This window comes from Galendromus occidentalis, unplaced genomic scaffold, assembly GCF_000255335.2.
Source record: "Galendromus occidentalis unplaced genomic scaffold, Mocc_1.1 scf7180000077483, whole genome shotgun sequence".
Taxonomy (NCBI): domain Eukaryota; kingdom Metazoa; phylum Arthropoda; class Arachnida; order Mesostigmata; family Phytoseiidae; genus Galendromus; species Galendromus occidentalis.
In genome coordinates, this window is record NW_003805471.1 from 192,654 (window position 1) to 206,691 (window position 14,038).

Consider the following 14,038-nt stretch of genomic DNA (forward strand, 5'->3'; position numbering starts at 1 on the left):
ATACAATAATAATATAATCGTTATAATAATCGTGATCATTCTGCCCTTGACGCTAATAATAATGACTATTATTATCATCAATGATATTATTGTCATCATTTCCTAATCCTTATAATCATCGCAGTGTCATCTACAATATAGATTGACGAGACAATACAGATAATAGGAGACCAAAGTGTGCCTAGATATTGTTCGTCGGTTTGTTTTGTCGTTGGTTGTTGTGATCGATTTTTTCTTGCCAACGTTGACGCGTTCTTTCCCGCAAAAGGACTCTCGGAGAGTGAAATAAATATCTTATTTACAAAACAGTTGTCGGTATTGTGTCCGCTGCCATCGCTGATGTAGTTGTTGTTGCAGTCGTTGCCGTAGTAGTCATCGTCATCTGTCATCATTGCCTCATGTCACTCATGTTGTCGAAGCTTTGACGGGGCGTCGTCCGCGACTGCATAGGAGAGCGCTCGTGGGATTTTCGTAGTGGACGAGCATAAATGAAGGTCACAAGGTTCAATTCGGTCGGATGTTGGTTTGTATATTACTGGGGCCCATGATCTGGGATTGACTAAATCAAAATTAAGTTCTTCCGCTGAGTTGCAGACTCACATCGATCTTTCCTCCACGCGATGTATATCAATCAACAGTCAACTTTTCAAATCACTTCTAACAGACTTTCTCTAGATGAGAGCGTGTAAGGCATGATACAACCGTAGAAGATTCTGAACGTGAACCGGTAAACACGAACTCCGGTCATGAGTCGTCGGGCTGAGTTGAAGCCATGAAAGTGCGTTGTATCCCTCGAGAACATAACTGTAATCGAAGCAAACATTTGACCATCATCACCCGAACGGAGTCGATTCAAGTGCTCAGCATTCCGATTTGTTCCAGCCTCTCGCTTACCGTAAAACATCCGTGGTGAGATTCGAATCTAGAGGATGTCCGTTCCTTTGGTTCCCATGCAAAATGTCATCTTGATTTTGATGGATCATCGACGAATGGAGTAACAGAGCACTCTGAGGAAAGAGGTATTCTCACGTTACGGAAGGGACCGAGAGAAATGTTGTCGAAAAAACGGGTGGAATGCCAACCGGGGCCGATACGACTTCCTTTCCTAATTTCGTCTCAGCCGCGAGAGCATCGAATCGTATTTCGAATTAAAGGGGCTTTGAAATCTCTGCGAGACTCACCTTGAGGAAAACTGGACTGGCACTCTCGAGCTGAGGACACGACGACCAGAACCACTTCGGCAGATTACCCGCGGGAGCAGTTGACACGAAATACCCGAGTGCCAGAGGCTGTTGTAGAAGTTGCATCGGCTCCTCCCCACCGAGGAGGAACTCGCCGTGTCCACTGCGACCCGCAGGATTATTGACATTGCCGATTGCTGCCGGATTACTGCCCATGGTCATAGAGCCCGGGGGTCCGTTCAGCATGCCTCCCGTCGATCCCCCCATCATGATACTGGCCATGATCGGATCGTTGTTCGGACTCTTCGAGCGACCTGTCGCGTTTTCATCGCCGCCTGCGCCGACCCCCTCGGGTGACGAGTCGAGATTGAATATCATGTCGTCGAAATTTTCTCCCCCTTCGATGTCCTGTCTGATCGAGTTGAAGAACTCGTCGTCCTCCCCGATCTCGATGCCAGGATCGTGGCCGAAATGATTGAACGTCGCTTGCGAGCTTTGGGCTGTCGCGGATGTTGGAAACACTAGAATGTGCGTACAGGTGGCGTCTTGAGGAGTAGACAACTCGCACCTCTGAGCGTTGGTGGAGATCCGCTCCTCGGGAGTGTATTGATCGGCGAACACTTGGAGGCAGGTGTCCGCTTCGAGCGAGACCAAACATGCACTCAGGATGCACGGCACGTCCAGCGGAGAGGTCAGAACGCCACACTGCTGACATTCTTCACGGAGGTATCTGGAGTATCTCAACAACGACTTTCGCGACAACAGCTGAGCCCATTCTTTGAGTTCACCGTGACCGATTCGGCCGAGGCGACCAATCACAAGTCTCCATGGCCGAACGCCGTGGTTCGAGATGACGTTCAGCACGAATGCCATCAATTTGTTGAGTCCAACGAGCCGCGCGGACGCCTTCTTGCGTCGCGTCCGATTCGGGATTTCGATATTGATTGAGGCGTTACGGAGAAGATCTCCTTTTTCATTGGTCACACTGGCGAGAAGCCATCGCTGGTCCTCCGAGAGACAATAGGAACAGTACAGAATCGACGAGCGCTCCCGATGATCGCCGAACATCTCGCCAAGCTCAGTTTGCTTATCTTTCATGGGGGCTAGAATGAAGGGTGGATTCCATGTCTTGACGTCGTTTTCCGGAGGGACAGCGGACGAGGAACCGCCACCCACACCACAAGCAGGGCCGGCAGCGGGGGCGGCGGCCGCGGATCCGTTGTTTCTAGTCACCTGCGTTCCTTGGACAGCAGATTGACCGGCGGGAGCAGCGAGATTCCGCATTTTCTCCTTGATGAATCTGTCCTGAGACGCTGCAGGCCCCATGCCAGTTAAGCTCTTCACTTGCCCTGGAGGGATAGCCGGCGGAAGAACAGGCCCACTCTGATAGTAGACGGAAAGGGCCATTTGTGTGAGTTGATCATGCTTCTTCGAAGGACTACAGCACTGCTCAACGGCCAGAATCGAGTCAAGCGGCACAACTTGCAATTGGATGTTATGTCGAATCTCGTTCGGTAGCGTCTTCAGCATTTGCTGGTAGCAGTGATAGAGGGCTATCATCGATGTCTTCAGCATTTCGCCGTCCGAGTTGTTCGTGTACGTGAAGGGGTCGACGACGTAGACTACAATCATAGGAGTATTATTGGGTTCCGAGCTGTCATCGACATTCAACCCACTCTGCAGGGATTGCATCATCGCATGGGGACTGTTTCCGGGAACCTCGGCCTGACCTGGGGCCATTTGTTCTGGGTTTAGGGCGATGTTGTTCGCACTGGTTTCTTGGCCGGAGTCGTCCTTGGTCGGCGTGCCCACCATTGACGATTTGTCAAGCTGCGAGCCCACCGAAGCTGGGTTGTCCGGCGTGGCTGGTGCGCGGGGAGAAGCTGCCGGTTGCTGACATTTGGGTGCCTGCGCTTGCAGCGGAGGATCCAGAATACTTTTGTCAAGCTGCTGGGCAGCGAGGTGCGGCGCCAGATGATGACGGCATATTTGTGCGTACAGTTTCAGTCGAACAGCTAGATGTCTCCTCTTGGAATCATCAGCCCCGGCCATTTGGTTCAACACCTCTGTGAACCAATCATCGGCCGGGCTCGAAGGATTCGGACCATTGCTGACCCCATTGGCTCCTGTTGACGTCTCGTCGTTCCCCGGCGGCGTCTTTCGGTCGAGGCTGTTGCGACCGACCTTGAGGATGCCGTCTCGGAACGATTTGCTCATCGCGCAGTGTTTACCCAAGTTATACGACTCGTAGATACAGCTCAAGTCGCGGAAGAAAGCTTTTATGTGCGGCATCGGAGCATCTGAATCGGGACACACAACGATGTACACCACATCTCTGGGCGATGCGTACGGCTCGAGGAGGAGTTTGTCCCAGTACTTCAGTGCGAACGGAGATAATGAGAGCCAGTCCTTCTCGAAACCGACGAGGAGCGACGGTATGGGCTGCGGTTCGCATTGGTCCTCAGTGCCCCTGCCAGCCAGACGGTGGAACTGTCGCCAGGTGAGTGGTCCTAGAACTCGATAGGTCACCTCCCACATGTTTTGCGACGGGCCTTTCTGTGCCTGAAATCGATCGAACGAGACAAAAGTTAGCGACGGACGAAATTTCGGGACCGGACAGAGGCTCCGTGGATTAGAGTTATGTCAGTTCGACCCCATCGACAGGGGGTCTCTCCGGGATAATCTTAATAGCAGACAACTGGTACCTTTCGCTGGTTGTGCACTCCATCCTGGAGAATTGGCTGGAGGCTCCGGAGGAGTTTAACGACAGTGGAATGATTGGGGGGCGTTGCGACCTGGAGGAAAGCCCAGCGATGCAACAGCGACAGTTTCGAAGCCTCGTCCATTGGCTGACGATTGTACCACTGATTTACAGATTGCGTGAGGGCGGCAGGTCCTCCTACCAGCACAGCCTCTATGGCCATGGCGGTGATTTGGCAACTGTCGGTCAGCTGCTGAACGCTTTGCAGAGGACTGTCTTTGCGGAAAACCTTGCTAGCCACCGTGTTCATGGGCGGAGGACTTTTCGGAGTCTTCGAGGCGAGCTCGATCGCGAAATTGGTTACGTTCGCCAATACCGAGTAAGGAGATTCCATCATCCCGAGACACTGCAGCTGCACGTAGTCGATCAGACGCTTCTCTGCCAGCATCGCTTGTTCCTTGTTTTGCTTCTGACCGAACTTCACTTTGGGGGGTGGCGCCTCGTACGGCATACCGGTAATCTCTACTTCATCTTCGTAAAACAAACCCGCTTGATAGCTCAGATGGCGATTGGTCACAGCGCTGAATCCACAAGAGCATTTGAATTGTGCGTCATCAAAACCGATTAATGCGGGCCCCGATAGAACTTGACATGGCAAATAGAGCGGAACGTCTGCCCCTTTGATGTTCATATTGCACACGCAGATCGTGCACGAGGTAAAGTTATGGTCACGAAATACATCGAGCATCGTATCCGACAAGAACAGATTCACGAGCAGACTCGAAACCTCGGGCTGACTCTGTTCTCTGACAACCGATGGAGGTCCCGAGTTGCCGTGGTAGGGTTCGACTGACGACGGTCTCGACGCCCCGAACGTGTGGTGAGGAGTCATGATGCCGGCAACGGGGGACATCATGTTACTGTTGACGGAGGCGGCCGTGCCGTATCCCGGCGAGCCAAGCGGATACGGAGGAGCGGGACGGTTCATGCCGTCCGCATTATTCCAGCCCCTCTGCTGCTGCGGCTGCATGTTGCCGTTGATAGCCGAATTCGGTCGCAGCGGAAGATCCCGATCACCGTGCAAGCGTCTTTGGGCAGCAGTGGCGGCGAGCGAGCTTCCGGCATCTCGACCGGTAGCGGTGGATGTCGCAGGAGCAGCGCCGCTCGACGATGAATTGTTCTGCTTCTGACGATTAGGACCGCCTCCACCGACCCGAGACTGCCATGACAATTTATACACGCAGTCAGTAGGAACCTTGAGCGATGGTTGTAACGATGACGGCAACGGCGAAACCGGAGCATAAATGACCGAGGAAACGAGTTTGTTGATCGCGTTCGGTCGATGCACCGCCGAGATCTCGGAGTTCTCCAACAGCCTGGGAAACCTGGCCAGAGGCTCTTCTTCGACACCGACGTGAGGGGCTGGAGTTCCGGGCCCTGTAAATCAGATGGAGCGAGCGAGTGAGTGGATGAGTGAGGGAGTGAGTGAGTGCGATCCATGATTGACACGCTATGAGACCGTATTCCGGATCGAGCGTGTATCGTGCAGGGTCGGAGTGGCCGTCGACCGTCGCCTGTCGGAGTACTAATTTGATCGGCCCACGGAGTCGTGCTACTCACCGTTGCAAGGCGATGGAGCCGTGTTGTGTTCCTGAGATGGGGGAGTCGGGTACATTGTCGTGAGCTCCATGAGACCGGCGGTTTTCCGATGGATGTCTTCAGTACTTCCGTGTTGAGGAGTAGCTGGTTTTCCATTAGGTGCATGGAAGAGCCCGTCGTTGCTGATGTCGTGAGAGCTGCCACCACTCGACGACGACATCTCGAAAATGTCCAGATCGACTTCGGTCGCTTTGAGATCTTCGACTCGGGTGAACGTACTATGAGGGTGTTGTTGGAGTTGTAGCGGATGCTGATTCTGGAGCAGTTGCTGCTGCTGCTGCTGACGAGGGGTCGGCGGATTGTTTGAGTGAGGACCACTGGACATGGGCGTCAGCGCGGCACTCGTGACCTCCGAAGGACTGACGACACCTTGTATGCTCTCGTCAACAGTCTGTTCCGTCTTGAACGCGGCGCCGCCTTCGCGATCTCTTCCTTGACTGAGGATACCTGGAGTTGAAATTCTCTCTTAGGCGAGCATCGGGGACCCGCGAACCGACAGACGGGCATACACACAGACGGACGGACGGATGGATGTATATATCGAGCGGGGAGATCAGTCTAGATTCTCACCTAGATTCTCTTCGCTCTGTTGCTGGCAATATTGTTGAGAAGGATGATTCGTACTCCCGTAGAGGCTATCGTTGTTCGGAGCTAAATATGAACGGAAACGCAAGGGGAATCTTCGTTTCGCAGGAGGTGGAGCGTCCCAAACTAGGGCAGTAGACACGTCTGAGTAATCGTACAATGCGGAGTCCGCACCAGCGGATGAGAACACATCGTCTTCATGAGCGACCCACGGCAATATTGGTCGTTTGAAACCTGCGTCGATAAAATTATTGTCAAGCCGAATCACAGTCATTATCACAGATCAGATAAGTGGCGAACGAGACCGAGCAACGAGCGAATAACGATCTGAACTAGAACCACGAGTTCTCACCTGAGGATTTTTTGGAAGTTTGCTGGTTCGACGCCTGAGCCGAGGACGGAGCGGCCTGATCGGGTCGCTGTTCGGCCTGACCCTTGCCGTCGTGCGTCGACGGCGTCGAGCAATCCGCGCCGGCCACGCTCGGAGGCGCTGATGTGATCACTTCTTGCTTAATGTGAACTGGATGCACGCCGCCTCCCCCTCCTTCGTCTGTCGTTGGTGAGAGCGTGTTGAGGGGTCGGGTGTTATCGGGAGTCGAGACCGGAGAATGTCCCGGTGGCAGCTGCTGGCCACCGATCGGATCATTCGGGCCCGAAGTGCCGGGTTCTTGCTTAGGGGTAGCTTGGCCGAGCGCGGAGCCTAAATGCGGCGGAATAAGGTTCGAATGAGGTGAAAGTAGTCCTAAGCGATCCCCACCCGAAGGAGGATCCACAGATGGGGGCATGGAGGTCGTCACGGACATCGGCTCGACCGAAGGGACCGGCAATTGGCTCGAAGGCGGTCCCATTTTGTCTCCGAAATCCAAACTCGCGGCTCCATTATTGAGACCTAGGCGTGCTGATAATATACTGTCAAGCGCTGATGGTATGTCGTGTGTGGACCGCCGCCTAGAAGGGAAGGAGAGATTTTTTAAGGAGAGGTCTCAACGCACCAGCGTACGATTTCGGATTCACCGAAGAAATTCTACTCACTTGTGGAAATTTCCCGAAGCACCGGGCTTCAGCGACGGCAACTTCATCGACGGGTCTTTTCTTCGCTCACGGTCCTCCCGGCGACCGTTCTGAACACATCGGAAGCAGACGCATGTAGCTTGTGCGCAGGAAACTTCCCTCAGTTGCCAAACGCTGTCTTCCGACTGTCCCACTCCACCGATCGTGGTTGTGGCGTCCACCCATGCTCTGCTGCGAATCGCCTTCGACGAAGGTCGCAAACCACTCGAATAAGTTTGTTTACAGGTCGCTGCTGCCGTTGTTGTTGTTGTCGTCGAGGATGTCGTCGTCGCCGCTGTTGTCATCGTCGTCGGCGGCGTCGTCGTCGAGGATGTCGTCATCGATGCCGCCGCGGCCGCCGCTGCGACCGTCGGTAGTCTCGATGCGGCGGCTGAGGACACATGATGGTTTTCTTCTTTCAATGCCTTCAGCGCAAGTCTCTGCTGACCAGCTCGCTCGTCTACTGCTACTTGGTCTTGCTTGTCTTTCGAAGCCAAAACAGCGCTCAGAATGCTACGATGTGACGACACACTATTTTGCAGAGACTTGTGCGCAGATTGAGCCTGAGATGGCATCGGGACGACGTGTGAATGACTCGAAGGAGCCGCTGCCTGAGCCGCTAACTCGTCAGATTCTGTGACAAACACGTACGCTGACGGATATCTCATCCGGACAGAACCAACTTGAACATGCACCATGACAGGAATGTGACCCACTCCGGCGGGACCCGCTTGGGACTCGCCGGCTGACGCTCCATGGCTCGCTGTCGACGATGCTGGAGGTGGTGGCGGTGGACAGTTTTCATTAGTACCATGATTGCTGATGAGGTCCTTGGGGAAGGGGAAGAACTCCTTCCATTCGTTCAGGAGGGTGCTCGAATCTGTTTCTTTGCTGCTGGTCCCCGTCAAGGTGCCTTGCAAGCCAAACGGACACAAAATCACCTTATTGTTGCCACCGTTCTGCTGCTGGGCCGCCGCAATATGCTGCCGCGTCAGACGGAAAATCGCGGGATGCTGTCGCACATCGACTCCAACACATACGGTCGAATCTCCGTGAACGAAGAAATTGAACGCGAAAGTGATTTGCAATGGCACCGACGACCGAGCACCCGCCGGACTTTGGTTCTGTTTATTTTCGCTCCTGTTGCCCCCTGTTCGTCCGAGGTGATGGGGCCATTCCGTGGGTTGCAGGAACCATCGTCCGAGTCGAACGAAGCCTTGCTGCAGAAGACATCGTTGAACGAGGTTGTGCAAAGCCTTGAACAGTAGATTCCTGGTCTCGTACGAAAGTCCATTTTCCCAAGAGCCGTTTTCGAGATCTACAAGGTGAGAGGCGAGCAGACCGTTGGTGTCCGGCTCGTCCCCACACCAGAACAGCCACAGTTCCTTAGCAAGCTGACCGGGAGCTCCCATTGGTGGGGGATCCAATAAGAGTCCGGCATGGTCACTTCGTGCCACACGACGCCAGGCGCATAGAAGACCGTGCGAGAGACACTTCGCATAAGAACTCAAAACCGCATCTTCTAATGGCGCCAAAGTTGCTGGACTGCTCGAAGTGAATCTTCGCCATTTGATGCCGTTGAGGTCCGCCTGCAAGGAGTCAAGATCAGGTCGGTGAGTTTGGTATCGCTCGAGCTCACGGAGTCGTCGGGCATGATTGGGCCCACATGAGCCGTGTACGCATGTGGGTATATATGTTTTCATATATATGAGATTTATACATCATGATGATAGTAAGAATAATAATTAAAGCTTCCTAGTGCTATGATCGAGTCGAAGTGGAGGGAAAGGCTGAATTGTATTTATCCGGCGAACGGGATCACGAGCTGATCCGTTGCGATTTCTTCCCTCCGACCGTCATCGCCATCCCCGATGAGCTTCCTGCGTTTCAGGGAGCGTCTCCTGTGGAACGGTTTCCGTGCGAGAAAACTCTCCCCAGATGATTTTCAAGTCTTCTAGGGGACTCATCTGTGAACCTGTCTGTCCATCCGTCTTCTCTGTGACTGTGGACTTCTTGCCGACTTTGAGGGTTCGTTGACCCGACGACAATAACGTCGGTGGAGTTCTCCCGCGGCCGGGGAAGCGAGCGGCGTTCCGGCGGTGATCAGCGTGCCTCACTGTCTCTGCCCATTCTTGCGTCAGAAGCTGGGAATACTCGTTCCCCTTGATATCCATTATTCCAGCGTAGTATCCACTTTCCTCTCTTCCGTATGATCGGGAGATACCTCAGACCTGACGGTCGCCCAGTTCGAGATCCAGCCGGTGATTGAGCCATGATAGACCCCGTTCAACACGCTCGTGCACTTTGCGGAGGTCAGACAGATTTTCGTCGTGTGGGATCGAGGGCGACGCTGAGCGATCGAGAGCGATCTCATGCCTTCCGTCAGACCACAATCCGACCGAACTTGCGGACGAGGGCATCAACCGGCGTTCCAGCGCTGCAGCACACGCTCCCCTTCAGCCGGACATCTTCGATGCTCGCACTAGATCACTCGCAATGCTCTCATTGACGTATTCTGGCACCTCTCGTTCATCGGGAATAAAATTTCCTGAGCGCGGGGTACGCAGAAGAACGCTCAGTCGGTGACGAGGTAGGCAGGGGACATGTCGGCTCGACTCGCGAGCGAAGTCGCCGACTTTCGAGAACCGAGCAACGAGCAAAGGAGCATCGGTAGGACATCTCATTCCGGGGGAAATCAGATGAAGATGCATGTACGTGAGCATCACGATTGACACAGAGGAATGATGGGACAGCGACAAAATGGGAATTCCGGCAACCGATCGACCGAGAAGAGACCAGACCGGTGTCGGAGACGCCTGCAGCGGTTCCAGCCGTGGACCGACCCCGTTTAGGACTAGGAAGTCGAGTCTCGAGCGGCGGGCATGGCGCAAAACTCCCCGGAGAGCGTCTTCATTCACACGTCAGGCCCGGGAACGCCATGACCGCCGTCGCCGCACGCAAGCGGAAGAGGTGACAGATTGCCGGATACTGGGCGGCAGCAGAGCTGACTGCAACTTCGATTGAGATCTCTGAGGCGATCGGCCAGTTGTCACGTCGACTCGCACCAAAGACGGGTATTGCGAGCTTGGACGCTGTTATTACGGTACACTTTGATGTGCATGCGATATCTGTCGAAGTCGTCATCGCTGTCGACGATTTTCTGCTGCTGCTGCTGCTGCTGCGGTGGTGGCGGCGGCTGCTGATGGTGCTACTACTACAACTACAACCAGTGCTGCTACTGCTGCTGCTGCTTCTGCTGCTGCTGTCTCTCCCATCGCAAGTCAGCTTTGTAGACGACCAGGACAAGAAACGATATTTGGGTACGACGGCTCGGTCCCACTCGACGCACTGAGGGAAATACTCACCAAGGCGAAAAAGTTGGTGTGGCAGTCCTCGAGGCTCGCGCCATTGGAACTCTGCCCCGTGTGGGCCATCGCTACCGTTTTCTCAGCCACTGCACATAGTCCACTTGCTCTGCTCGAGATCGCTCTGAAGCACAAGACTGCTCAGCAACGCCTCTGATACAACGCCAGCAGCACACACGGAATACACAAAGCGGCGTGCAAGTTTTTTACATCTCTTCGTTCCTTGTCTTGTCTGACGACCACTCTACTACGGCACCCCGTTGTTCACCACCACAGTTGCTACCAGCGAATCTGCCATTCTCGCCATGGCTGCCGGACGCCGCTGATTGGCTGGATTTTGATCACGTGGTGTGGCCGGGTCAACCACACACGGCCCTTTTCAGAGACGGTGGAACGTCACCTCTCTCAAGCAAACTGCGACTCGAAACCGCCAGCTTACGGGTTGCAATCTCTTCCAGGGAAAATAACCTCCTTTATCCGCATTGTTCAATGCTCATAAGTGAAAGGAGGTACTGCTTCTCCCGTCCCGACGCGGCGAGCCGATTTTCGTCTGCTGGAAGCTCTCTCGGCTGAAAAATTTGGTAGATAGAAAAAAGTTCCATCGGAGACGCGGTTTCCCTTCGCATCATCTGGACCCTGGATCAGGCTCATCCGAATGAAGCCGTGGGAAATTGAAGTTCGATTCGGCCTTTCAGAATCGGCGACAAGGGATCTTTCCGCCCCACCCTTTCCGAAAGCTTGGTCAGATCAAGCCTACTCCACACACAGCGAAAGCGAACAGCAAAGCTCGCTGACAATAATAGTGTTCGAGGATTTCTTTTCAGCCACGAGCTCCAATTCATTTCCTAAAACTCAATCCAGATCTTTTCCTTAGTGGACAAGATTGCTCCGGAGATTTTCGAGACTTTCCACCGCCTCCCCGTTTCTCGAAATGTCCCGTTCCTCCGACACACCGCTGTACGGCGGGCGGCCACGGCCAAGCGGCGGCGGAGACGGACATGCCATCTTCCGAGACGAAGGTATGGCGTTCCTTGCGGAAGAGCGAGAGCGGTATCCTCGACAATCGTTCCTGAGGAACGGATTGCGGGGAACTTCATGTATTCTTTCCAGATGCCAGCGGTGTAAATTCTTAATTGGGTTGCAGACGGGCTCGACCGCCGACCCACAGGATCTATCTGATAACTCAAGACGATGATGATGGCGACGATGATCTCTGCTGAGAGGAGGCAGACATGCGAGGTTTCGTTCCTGACGTATTTTTCGAATTAGCGCTGCGGTACTCAGGATGTGATGATTGATAGCCTTCATTGTCACTCGGGATACCCTCAGATATTGATTGATGGACTGATTGAACAATCGGTTATTCATGCTCCGTCTCTCTCGAGGGATCCCGACTGCGGGGGCCCAATGGCTGGAGGCTATGAAGACACTTCACTTCGCGAGTGCAGAAGCTTTTTCCTAGTCGTCCACTATACGAATTGGTTCGTTCTCTGGCTCCGGCTGGCTCCGAGGGCTCCTCATGTATCGATAAGTGGCCCTCCAAGGTGTCGCTGACGCTTTCCGGGGAATTCTACAAATGTATCGCTTAGATTCGAACCGAATATATGCGGACGCCGTCGCGAGCTGCGCCTTATCTCCACGCCCGGCGGCGTTTCCTCTGGGGAGAACTCATCTTGGGAAATTCTCAAATTGATGTTTTCTGAAGAGTAGTAGCCTTTTCCCACGCGGGAATCTCGCTCTCGGAAGGCGGCGTCCACATAGTGGGGATAGTCGGGATATCCGTGATATTGCTCAGCTCGATATATGTTAGACAATCTCCGGGTTCGTCGATGGGCTATATGATGGAGGATTTCTCAGTGTTCCGGGGAAGCGCGAGCCTGAACTCTCAGAGAGGGCCATCCAGCGGAGCGTTGATAGATGTCACAGGCTTATTCCGAAGTCCAGGAGATGTTCATCGTCACCACGCATCTTCGGACGGTCCCGGACGAGCTGTGGCTTGTACGAAGGACTTCTCTTCCATTCGGCTCGGAATCTCCCATTCATCAAGTCAATCACCATCGGTGATGTTGCGACCTGATGCGCGCTTGCTGCGAAAATGGATGGTTAGGGGTGTGAACATCGAGCCGGCTATTCACGATTTGTGAGCTCGTTCCTCGGGGAAAACGTGCTCTGGCGAACATGGAGCCCGCTGATCGGCTGCGGTCCGGAAAGGCAGCACAAATACCGACTGAATTCACGGGTTCCCTTGCACCACAACATGCCGTCAATAGGACCGCTCCAAGATGGCTATAACGGTGAGGCTCTCCCCGGCCGCCGACCTTTGTGGTTCGCTCCGACCAAGTGCTCCTGACCGGAAGCCTCGCGACGCGAATCCTCGACGGAGAAGGCGTCGCGTCGTCGCTTTTCCCTAGCTGGCCACTTACCCGCTCCTCGGCTGGCCCCACGGGGGTGTTTCCACTTCCGATAGGCCGTATTTGAGTAAGTTGAGACGTTATCGTGGCAGAAACGGTACAATAATCCCCAACTGCTGAGCATTCGTGTTCATCGGAATGCTCCTGATGATTTGTGGACAAGAGAACGGCAACACCGATGAAGTCGTTTGTGGAGAGCATCTCATGCAATGGTAAATGTAGGTATAGTCTTGGGAGAAATAAATGAAGAATCCGCAGTGAGCGCGATGATGGGTCCCTCGACAGCGTAATGCGCCCCGTGGACCATTTCTCCGACCAGTTTCAGGGGCGTCATTGCCACCGAAAAAAACGGGAGATTCCCCAAAGAATCGAACTCGAGACCGAAGCCATCGAGGAGGGGCGAAATTCTCCGTGGCGGCAAGCTGAAGAACGCACGTTTCTAGGAGGAGCCCGCATGTGGAACGGAATTCGGAGATGGAATTCTCGAGGAGCGGCGCTTGGCTCGAGATCCGCTTTGGGCGCCACTTTGTCACGTTATGCCTTTGGGTGCGGGGCGGGACTCGGCGGAAGATTCACGCGAGAATCCGGGCAAGCTCTCTCCTATGGAGCAAGACGCTCTCAGAATCCCTCGCAGCGATGGGTCTCATCATGGACTGTGACCCGAACCCGCCGACCTACGACGTCGACGCTCGACATCCAATCTGTCTTCCCCACGACAACCAGAACCATGTACATACGGTCCGAGAAACCGTGAGTGCCACGTAAATACGGTGGGGAAAACTTTCCTAATCGGAGATTCCGATTCCAAGCTCGACAGGCTCGACAAACTCAAAACGAGGGCTCTTCCTGGGTTAGTCGGGGACTTCGTCTTAGTAGTCGTGGACGATGCAGAGGCTGCCACCTCCACCGGCTCCTCGGTGCTTTTTTTTGGTGAAGCTGCTCGCATAGGGGTGACCCTATAGTTCTCAAAAGAACTGCGAGTGCGAAAAGGGGGAGGGGGACTGAGAGGAAGGTAGGAGGAGAAGGTATATAGAAGAGCCATAGGAAAAAATGCATTGACGCAATACTCAGAAGAGTGGAAAATTC

General features: G+C 54.1%; 1 protein-coding gene and 1 pseudogene across 1 annotated transcript; both read right to left on the minus strand.

The window, feature by feature from the left end:
• Positions 1–583: 583 nt before the first annotated feature.
• On the minus strand, positions 584–10,610 carry skd (mediator complex subunit skuld). The gene is made up of 11 exons (XM_029112062.1): positions 10,542–10,610; positions 7,545–8,765; positions 7,159–7,379; positions 6,479–7,074; positions 6,112–6,360; positions 5,503–5,988; positions 3,887–5,319; positions 3,316–3,743; positions 1,182–3,270; positions 895–1,007; positions 584–804 (listed from the first exon to the last, which is right to left on the minus strand). Exons 1-11 carry the CDS (start codon positions 10,608–10,610, stop codon positions 672–674), a joined length of 7,038 nt encoding a protein of 2,345 aa, XP_028967895.1. The 3' UTR covers positions 584–671.
• Positions 10,611–12,461: 1,851 nt separating this feature from the next.
• LOC108864518 (uncharacterized protein K02A2.6-like) overlaps positions 12,462–14,038 on the minus strand; it is a 6,648-nt pseudogene continuing 5,071 nt past the window's right edge.